This window comes from Tachysurus vachellii, chromosome 6 (assembly GCF_030014155.1).
Source record: "Tachysurus vachellii isolate PV-2020 chromosome 6, HZAU_Pvac_v1, whole genome shotgun sequence".
Taxonomy (NCBI): domain Eukaryota; kingdom Metazoa; phylum Chordata; class Actinopteri; order Siluriformes; family Bagridae; genus Tachysurus; species Tachysurus vachellii.
The window spans coordinates 30,954,644-30,967,143 of record NC_083465.1 but is presented as its reverse complement, the minus strand read 5'-3'; the positions used below and the strand labels follow the sequence as shown (position 1 = coordinate 30,967,143).

Sequence of the window (12,500 nt, the reverse complement as noted above, 5' to 3'; positions counted from 1 at the left end):
ATTTCCAGAGTGAGACCTGTGACGAGCAAACAGAGCATCTCAGCTGTCATTCTGATCATCTGTACTGTAATGATGGAACAGAATGTTCTCCTGTTCAGGTAGACGGTTCTGTCACACACTCCACCATGTTAGATGCTAACAATCTGGAAGGAGTTGTTACTAAAAGCGACTCTTCTAGTCTCCTAAACGGCTCCTGTGCAGTGGAGAGACGAGAGAACGTCACATTCTGCTTCTCAGGTGCTGAAGTGGAGATCGAGAACACGTCGAGAACGTCGGACATGTCCAACCTCATAAAGGGTTTAAAGATCTACGAGTCCTCACCTGACAGTGAGCTAAGTGTACGTGGTGGAGAAAGAGCTCTTATTGGAGAAAACGATGACCATTTTTACCGTCCGGTTGTGAGAAATGATTCAGATGTTAGTGTTTCTGAGAATGAAGCTCACCTCACCGTACAGATCTCCAATACTGGAGTCGTAGGAAGCTCAGAAAAAGCAGCGAGGAACGAGGGATTGGAGAACATGATGGTTCCTGAAGGTTTTTCAGACTCCACAGAGGTTCAAGTTTTAAAATGTGTCCAGCAGCCAGATGTTAACCAGCAGACAGCTGCAAACCCTGAAGAAACTGTGTTTAAGAATGAAACACGACTCAGATGTGATGTTCAGGAGGAGCTTTCAGATGAAAATGGCAAAATATCTCGTTCCCATCCTGGGGTTGATGGAATACTTAAAAATGTTGGTCCTTCAGAAACCCAGAATGTGCAGAAGCACAACAGCATCAGCCGAAGTGTTAACGATGTTAACATGTCGACTCACTGCCTTCCTGAACTCCTGCGCTCTGAAAGCGTAGATATAGAAGCTCAGATTAAAATGTGGAGCCACATTATTCTTTCTGAACCTTCTACTCCTAAACATTCAGCTCTTGGACATCTCTGGCTTCCAGAAAGTCCAATTCCTCCTCCTCAGCTGCACTCCACCGTACTTACTGCACCGCTAACACCCAAACCCACCCGCGGTCCTGAGCTGCAGAAGGAGGAGGTCATGAAGGATTTCCCCACAGTGGGACAAGGACCTCTCCAGGACCAGCTCAGGAAAATGGGTGAACTCTTGATCGCAGCTTCTGGGAAATTGTGTGTGCCAGCAGCTGTGACGCCGGTGCAGCAGCACAGCGCCTGTGTGTGGACCACACCCACTCTACAGCAGGAGCGCAGCACCAACACCTCCACCATCATGGACGAAAGGAAGGAGATCGATGTCTCTGACGCCTGCACTTCAACAGACTCTCTGCTCTGGAGGTAACTGAGGCGTGTTCATGTTCTACCATCTGTAACAGTGTGTGTTTATTATGATGTCGTCTGATCTTTACTGTGATTGGTTAGAACAAGAACGAACAAACGATTCACACACATCAGAAAACAACTGACCGGGATGAACAAATAATAAATGAGCGAGCAAAGTGCTGATCAACTGAGAGAAGCACACACTGATCCAACACACACTACTCCAACACACACTGATCCAACACACACTACTCCAACACACACTGATCCAACACACACTGATCCAACACACACTGATCCAACACACACTGATCCAACACACACTGATCCAACACACACTGATCCAACACACACTGATCCAACACACACTGATCCAACACACACTGATCCAACACACACTGATCCAACACACACTACTCCAACACACACTGATCCAACACACACTGATCCAACACACACTGATCCAACACACACTGATCCAACACACACTGATCCAACACACACTGATCCAACACACACTGATCCAACACACACTACTCCAACACACACTGATCCAACACACACTGATCCAACACACACTACTCCAACACACACTACTCCAACACACACTACTCCAACACACACTGATCCAACACACACTGATCCAACACACACTGATCCAACACACACTGATCCAACACACACTGATCCAACACACACTGATCCAACACACACTACTCCAACACACACTGATCCAACACACACTACTCCAACACACACTGATCCAACACACACTGATCCAACACACACTGATCCAACACACACTGATCCAACACACACTGATCCAACACACACTGATCCAACACACACTACTCCAACACACACTACTCCAACACACACTGATCCAACACACACTGATCCAACACACACTGATCCAACACACACTACTCCAACACACACTACTCCAACACACACTGATCCAACACACACTGATCCAACACACACTGATCCAACACACACTGATCCAACACACACTACTCCAACACACACTGATCCAACACACACTGATCCAACACACACTGATCCAACACACACTGATCCAACACACACTGATCCAACACACACTACTCCAACACACACTGATCCAACACACGCTACTCCAAGACACGCTACTCCAAGACACACTGATCCAACACACACTACTCCAACACACACTGATCCAACACACACTACTCCAACACACACTGATCCAACACACACTACTCCAACACACACTGATCCAACACACACTACTCCAACACACACTGATCCAACACGCACTACTCCAACACACACTGATCCAACACGCACTACTCCAACACACACTGATCCAACACACACTACTCCAACACACACTGATCCAACACACACTGATCCAACACACACTGATCCAACACACACTGATCCAACACACACTACTCCAACACACACTGATCCAACACACACTGATCCAACACACACTGATCCAACACACACTGATCCAACACACACTACTCCAACACACACTGATCCAACACACACTGATCCAACACACACTGATCCAACACACACTGATCCAACACACACTACTCCAACACACACTGATCCAACACACACTGATCCAACACACACTGATCCAACACACACTACTCCAACACACACTGATCCAACACACACTGATCCAACACACACTGATCCAACACACACTGATCCAACACACACTACTCCAACACACACTGATCCAACACACACTGATCCAACACACACTGATCCAACACACACTGATCCAACACACACTACTCCAACACACACTGATCCAACACACACTGATCCAACACACACTGATCCAACACACACTGATCCAACACACACTACTCCAACACACACTGATCCAACACACACTGATCCAACACACACTGATCCAACACACACTGATCCAACACACACTGATCCAACACACACTGATCCAACACACACTGATCCAACACACACTACTCCAACACACACTGATCCAACACACACTGATCCAACACACACTGATCCAACACACACTGATCCAACACACACTACTCCAACACACACTGATCCAACACACACTACTCCAACACACACTGATCCAACACACACTGATCCAACACACACTGATCCAACACACACTGATCCAACACACACTACTCCAACACACACTACTCCAACACACACTGATCCAACACACACTGATCCAACACACACTGATCCAACACACACTACTCCAACACACACTACTCCAACACACACTGATCCAACACACACTGATCCAACACACACTGATCCAACACACACTGATCCAACACACACTACTCCAACACACACTGATCCAACACACACTGATCCAACACACACTGATCCAACACACACTGATCCAACACACACTGATCCAACACACACTACTCCAACACACACTGATCCAACACACGCTACTCCAAGACACACTGATCCAACACACACTACTCCAACACACACTGATCCAACACACACTACTCCAACACACACTGATCCAACACACACTACTCCAACACACACTGATCCAACACACACTACTCCAACACACACTGATCCAACACGCACTACTCCAACACACACTGATCCAACACGCACTACTCCAACACACACTGATCCAACACACACTGATCCAACACACACTGATCCAACACACACTACTCCAACACACACTACTCCAACACACACTGATCCAACACACACTACTCCAACACACACTGATCCAACACACACTGATCCAACACGCACTACTCCAACACACACTGATCCAACACACACTGATCCAACACACACTGATCCAACACACACTACTCCAACACACACTACTCCAACACACACTGATCCAACACACACTACTCCAACACACACTGATCCAACACACACTGATCCAACACACACTGATCCAACACACACTGATCCAACACACACTGATCCAACACACACTACTCCAACACACACTACTCCAACACACACTGATCCAACACACACTGATCCAACACACACTGATCCAACACACACTGATCCAACACACACTGATCCAACACACACTACTCCAACACACACTGATCCAACACACGCTACTCCAAGACACACTGATCCAACACACACTACTCCAACACACACTGATCCAACACACACTACTCCAACACACACTGATCCAACACACACTACTCCAACACACACTGATCCAACACACACTACTCCAACACACACTGATCCAACACGCACTACTCCAACACACACTGATCCAACACGCACTACTCCAACACACACTGATCCAACACACACTGATCCAACACACACTGATCCAACACACACTACTCCAACACACACTACTCCAACACACACTGATCCAACACACACTACTCCAACACACACTGATCCAACACACACTGATCCAACACGCACTACTCCAACACACACTGATCCAACACACACTGATCCAACACACACTGATCCAACACACACTACTCCAACACACACTACTCCAACACACACTGATCCAACACACACTACTCCAACACACACTGATCCAACACACACTGATCCAACACACACTGATCCAACACACACTGATCCAACACACACTGATCCAACACACACTACTCCAACACACACTACTCCAACACACACTGATCCAACACACACTGATCCAACACACACTGATCCAACACACACTGATCCAACACACACTGATCCAACACACACTGATCCAACACACACTGATCCAACACACACTACTCCAACACACACTGATCCAACACACGCTACTCCAAGACACACTGATCCAACACACACTACTCCAACACACACTGATCCAACACACACTACTCCAACACACACTGATCCAACACACACTACTCCAACACACACTGATCCAACACACACTACTCCAACACACACTGATCCAACACGCACTACTCCAACACACACTGATCCAACACGCACTACTCCAACACACACTGATCCAACACACACTGATCCAACACACACTGATCCAACACACACTACTCCAACACACACTGATCCAACACACACTACTCCAACACACACTGATCCAACACACACTACTCCAACACACACTGATCCAACACGCACTACTCCAACACACACTGATCCAACACACACTACTCCAACACACACTGATCCAACACACACTGATCCAACACGCACTACTCCAACACACACTGATCCAACACACACTGATCCAACACACACTGATCCAACACACACTACTCCAACACACACTACTCCAACACACACTGATCCAACACACACTACTCCAACACACACTGATCCAACACACACTGATCCAACACACACTGATCCAACACACACTGATCCAACACACACTGATCCAACACACACTACTCCAACACACACTGATCCAACACACACTGATCCAACACACACTGATCCAACACACACTGATCCAACACACACTGATCCAACACACACTGATCCAACACACACTACTCCAACACACACTGATCCAACACACGCTACTCCAAGACACACTGATCCAACACACACTACTCCAACACACACTGATCCAACACACACTACTCCAACACACACTGATCCAACACACACTACTCCAACACACACTGATCCAACACACACTACTCCAACACACACTGATCCAACACGCACTACTCCAACACACACTGATCCAACACGCACTACTCCAACACACACTGATCCAACACACACTGATCCAACACACACTGATCCAACACACACTACTCCAACACACACTACTCCAACACACACTGATCCAACACACACTACTCCAACACACACTGATCCAACACACACTGATCCAACACGCACTACTCCAACACACACTACTCCAACACACACTGATCCAACACGCACTGATCCAACACACACTACTCCAACACACACTGATCCAACACACACTGATCCAACACACACTACTCCAACACACACTACTCCAACACACACTGATCCAACACACACTGATCCAACACACACTGATCCAACACACACTGATCCAACACACACTGATCCAACACACACTACTCCAACACACACTACTCCAACACACACTACTCCAACACACACTGATCCAACACACACTACTCCAACACACACTGATCCAACACACACTACTCCAACACACACTGATCCAACACACACTACTCCAACACACACTGATCCAACACACACTACTCCAACACACTACTCCAACACACACTGATCCAACACACACTACTCCAACACACACTGATCCAACACACACTACTCCAACACACACTGATCCAACACACACTACTCCAACACACACTGATCCAACACACACTGATCCAACACACACTGATCCAACACACACTGATCCAACACACACTGATCCAACACACACTACTCCAACACACACTGATCCAACACACACTGATCCAACACACACTGATCCAACACACACTACTCCAACACACACTACTCCAACACACACTGATCCAACACACACTGATCCAACACACACTGATCCAACACACACTGATCCAACACACACTACTCCAACACACACTGATCCAACACACACTACTCCAACACACACTGATCCAACACACACTACTCCAACACACACTGATCCAACACACGCTACTCCAAGACACACTGATCCAACACACACTGATCCAACACACACTACTCCAACACACACTACTCCAACACACACTGATCCAACACACACTACTCCAACACACACTGATCCAACACACACTACTCCAACACACACTGATCCAACACACACTACTCCAACACACACTGATCCAACACACACTGATCCAACACACACTACTCCAACACACACTACTCCAACACACACTGATCCACACACTACTCCAACACACACTACTCCAACACACACTACTCCAACACACACTGATCCAACACACACTGATCCAACACGCACTACTCCAACACACACTGATCCAACACACACTGATCCAACACACACTGATCCAACACACACTACTCCAACACACACTACTCCAACACACACTGATCCAACACGCACTACTCCAACACACACTGATCCAACACACACTACTCCAACACACACTACTCCAACACGCACTGATCCAACACGCACTACTCCAACACACACTGATCCAACACACACTACTCCAACACACACTGATCCAACACACACTGATCCAACACGCACTACTCCAACACACACTGATCCAACACGCACTACTCCAACACACACTACTCCAACACACACTACTCCAACACACACTGATCCAACACACACTGATCCAACACACACTACTCCAACACGCACTACTCCAACACGCACTACTCCAACACACACTACTCCAACACACACTGATCCAACACACACTGATCCAACACACACTGATCCAACACACACTGATCCAACACACACTGATCCAACACACACTGATCCAACACGCACTACTCCAACACACACTGATCCAACACGCACTACTCCAACACACACTACTCCAACACACACTGATCCAACACACACTGATCCAACACACACTGATCCAACACACACTGATCCAACACACACTGATCCAACACACACTGATCCAACACACACTGATCCAACACACACTACTCCAACACACACTACTCCAACACACACTACTCCAACACACACTGATCCAACACACACTGATCCAACACACACTGATCCAACACACACTGATCCAACACACACTGATCCAACACACACTGATCCAACACACACTGATCCAACACACACTACTCCAACACACACTGATCCAACACGCACTGATCCAACACGCACTGATCCAACACGCACTGATCCAACACGCACTACTCCAACACACACTACTCCAACACACACTACTCCAACACACACTACTCCAACACACACTGATCCAACACACACTACTCCAACACGCACTACTCCAACACACACTACTCCAACACACACTACTCCAACACGCACCTGAATGAACTTTAGATCCACGTGAACGAACAACTCACTGAATCACTGAAGCAAACCAATTTTGCTGATTTTCTGTTTCATCTGGCGTATGTGCGCGCGTGTGTGTGTGTGTGTGTTTGTATGTGTTTGTGCGTTTGTGTGTGTGTGCGCGTGCGCGTGTGTGTGCGTGCGTGTTTGTGTGTGTTTTCAGTGTGAGTCGCAGTAATCTGGAGTGTTTGTCCCGCTCTGAGTTGGAGCAGAAGATGATCTCCACCCTCATCATGGTGGAGATTCTGTCTCAGCAGCTCACATGCGCTCAGAACCAGAACCTCAGTGGCAGACCTGAGCCGAGCCCATCGAGCCTGAGAGACCGTCTGGTCCAGACAGAGCACACTGAGCTCAGCCAGGTCAGAGGGGACGTGTAGAAGTATACACCATAATGTTCGGTAGGTTATTAATAGGCTCATATCTGGCTGAAGATGAGATCTGTGCGTGTGTGTGTGTGTGTGTGTCTGTGTGTGTGTGTGTGTGTGTGTGTGTGTCTGTGTGTGTAGACGGGGCCATACAGAGAGCTGTATGTGAGCGCACTGCAGAGAATCCAAACTCTGGAGCTCCATCAGGAAACTTTTCACAGCTTGAACCAAGCCATGCAGCTCATGAGCAACACTTTGGTAACACACACTACACACACCTATACCACCTACAGGCACTATACACACTAACACACACATCACTTTAACACAATATCTGTAGACGTTACACACAAATAAAGCAGATGTATATAAATACGTGTGTGTGGTGTCTGTGTTGATGTGCAGATGAGTATTAAGTCAGAAACAGAGGAGGCTCTCAGCAGCATGAAGGAGCTGGAAGGCATCGTTTCTGAAGATCAGAGAACCCAGTCCCATCAGGTGAAGATGCTTTTAGACACACAATTAATAACCCAATGTGAACTAATATTAAGGCTCTTAAATTAAAGTGAGAGCACAAAGATGAATCTGATGAGTTTAAGGGGATGAATACCTGACATTTATCTGAGATTTAAGGTGTGTGTGTGTGTGTGTGTGTGTGTGTGTGTGTGTGTAGATGGGGCAGATGAAGACTCTCTTTGCTCGCTGTATGGAGATGCTGAAGAAAATGGAGCAAAAAACCAAAGTGTGTGTAAAGAATAGAGATGATATGAAGAAGCAGATGGAAGAAGCTCTGGAGAAGGAATCAACGGTTTGACACACAGACACACACACACACAGACATACATACACACATACACACACATACATACACACAGACACATACACACACACACGTACACACACATACAGACACACACACAGACATACACACACATACACACACACACAGACACACACAGATACACACAGACACACACACACAGACACACACAGAGACACACACACACACACACACACACAGACAGACAGACACACACACACACAGACACACACACACACAGACACACACACAGACACACACACACAGACATACATACACACATACACACACAGACACATATACACACACACAGACACACATAAACACACACATACACACACATACATACACACACACACAGACACATACACACACACATACAGACACACACAGAGACACACAGACATACACACACACACGTACACACACATACACACACGTACATACACACACAGACACACACACACACACATACACACATATATACAGAGACACACACACACACACAGACACACACATACATACACACACACACAGAGACACACAAACACAGACATATACACACACACACGTACACACACATACACGTACACACATACACACACACACACACATGCAGACACACACACACATACATACACACACAGAGACACACACAGACACACATACACACACACATATATACAGAGACACACATACATACATACACACACACACACACACATACACATACACACACACACATACATACACACAGACAGACACACACACACACAGACACACACATACACACATATATACAGAGACACACATACACACACACACAGACACACACACACACATACACACACATACACACACACACATACATACACACATACATACACACAGACACACACACACACATACATACACACACATACACACACACACACACACATACAGACACACAAACACAGACACACACACATACACACAGTATCTGACAGAAGTAAGTACACCCCTTACCGTACTTACTTCTGTACTCATGTCTTTCAGATACTGTATATTGGTTTTGAACGTGCTTGTATTGTGTGTGTGTGTTTAGGTGTTTCGGGTGCTGGAGCAGTTGCGTGTCCATCACACCACACAAGTGTCTGATCTGCAGTATAACCTTGGATCCCATGAGGAACTGACAGACACACTCACACACACTTACCCACAGCTGGTGAGAAAACACACACAATATGAGATAAATATGTCCCTTTTTTACACATTACTACTTTATTATACTATATAGTTAATCCTCTGCTGTGTGTGTGTGTGTGTGTGTGTGTTTGTGCTCAGGTGGAGCTGAACAGGATGCACATGGACTCTGTCACTGAAGCTAACACACTGCTGAGGGAGACACTGGAAGAACACACACGTCTGTCAGCTGAGGTACGGCGCGCATACACACACACACGCACACACACACACGTCCTCACACTGACACTCATTCTCATTACACACTGGAGTTGTACTGAGTTTTTGGTGTTTTTATTAGCTACATACAGCTCAGCAGCTCCTCCAGAGGACGTATCCGTTACTACAGAATCTCCAGCACAAAGCATCAGCTGCTGTAGAGCAGAGTAAGAAAGACCAGGAGGAGAGAGACCGAGCATTAGAGGACAGAGAACAGGTCTCTCTCACACACACACACACACACACACACACACACACACACACACACACACAGCTACACTACAGTGTGTGTGTTGATCTTGACAAGGTTTCCTTTACGGATGTAAACCCTATTCACTATATGTGTGTGTGTGTGTGTGTGTTAAAGATGGTGCAGCAGTTGTATGACACACACTCCGGCCTACAGGAAGCCCATCAGCAGATTGCAGACCTAAACACACAGATAACCATCATGAGTTCAGGTGTGTTTGCTTTTGTGTGTTGAATATTAACCACAATCACTAGGTGGCAGTAACAAACACACCCACCATTATCGCTGAACACTTCACACTGTGTTGGTCAGTACAACACTGCTCAGATGATTGAGACTTAAAAAAAGATTTATAAATAAAAGTGAAGAAAATGCTTCCCTTCTGCTGTACTCTGGTTGCTATGGTGATGTTTTATCTTTACTCGGTGCTCTCTCGCCTTCTGGCTGTGTTTCCTCTTCTGTTGAGAACTTTGTGTAAACCATCTTCTTGCTCGTTCTTCTAATTGTGTGCGTGTGTGTGTGTGTGTGTGTGTGTGTGTGTGTTAGAGATGGCAGTTCTTCGAGAACAGCTGGATGATGTAGAGGATGAGCGTGCTCAGTTACAGAGGAAGACCACAGAGCTCTCAGCTACTGTTTCCTCTTCTCTGGCTTCTTACACTTTCCTGGAGCAAACACTAACCTCTGAAACCAGCAAGTATGACACACACACACACACATATATATATACATATATATATACATACACACACACATACACACGCACACACATACACACACATATACACACACACGCACTCTCCATCAACTAGTGAACACCTCTTACTGCATACACACAAGGTCGCTTGAAAGTAAGTGAACCCTTCAGAATCGTCTAGATTTCTGCATAAATGTGACCCAAAACATCATCAGAATTTCACACAAGTCTTAAAAGCAGACAAAGTGAACACACACAGATCAGACATATATTATACTTGGTATTTTTTTTAATCAGGAAAATGTTCCAATATAATATATCTGAGTGGCAAAAGTAAGTGAACCTCTAGGATTAGTGTTAACTGACCATGAACTGGCTCTCAAGAGAAAATGTATCATACAAGACAACGAGCACAAGCACCAAGTCTGTGCACCAAAGACTGATTAAAGAGGAACAAAGAGAATGTTTTAGAGATAAATTTAATAGAAGGACCTGAAGCAGTCAGTTCATGTGAGGACACCCAGTAAAACCCCAGTGTTGAAGCTCTTCTGTACTGAGGGACGGAGTAAAGTTCTTCTACACTGTTGTACAGAACTGATCAAAAGTTACTGGACAC

General features: G+C 46.0%; 1 protein-coding gene across 1 annotated transcript in view; it reads left to right on the top strand.

Annotated features, from left to right (window-relative positions):
• spag5 (sperm associated antigen 5) overlaps window positions 1-12,500 on the top strand; it is a 27,208-nt gene that overhangs the window by 7,475 nt on the left and 7,233 nt on the right. Inside the window, exons 4-13 of the mRNA XM_060873260.1 lie at window positions 1-1,291; window positions 8,476-8,671; window positions 8,819-8,935; window positions 9,083-9,175; window positions 9,351-9,485; window positions 10,585-10,704; window positions 10,824-10,916; window positions 11,023-11,157; window positions 11,308-11,401; window positions 11,737-11,884. The exon at window positions 1-1,291 is cut by the window's left edge and continues 949 nt beyond it. Coding sequence (XP_060729243.1) covers window positions 1-1,291; window positions 8,476-8,671; window positions 8,819-8,935; window positions 9,083-9,175; window positions 9,351-9,485; window positions 10,585-10,704; window positions 10,824-10,916; window positions 11,023-11,157; window positions 11,308-11,401; window positions 11,737-11,884 — 2,422 coding nt within the window. The remainder of the gene's footprint in view (window positions 1,292-8,475; window positions 8,672-8,818; window positions 8,936-9,082; window positions 9,176-9,350; window positions 9,486-10,584; window positions 10,705-10,823; window positions 10,917-11,022; window positions 11,158-11,307; window positions 11,402-11,736; window positions 11,885-12,500) is intronic.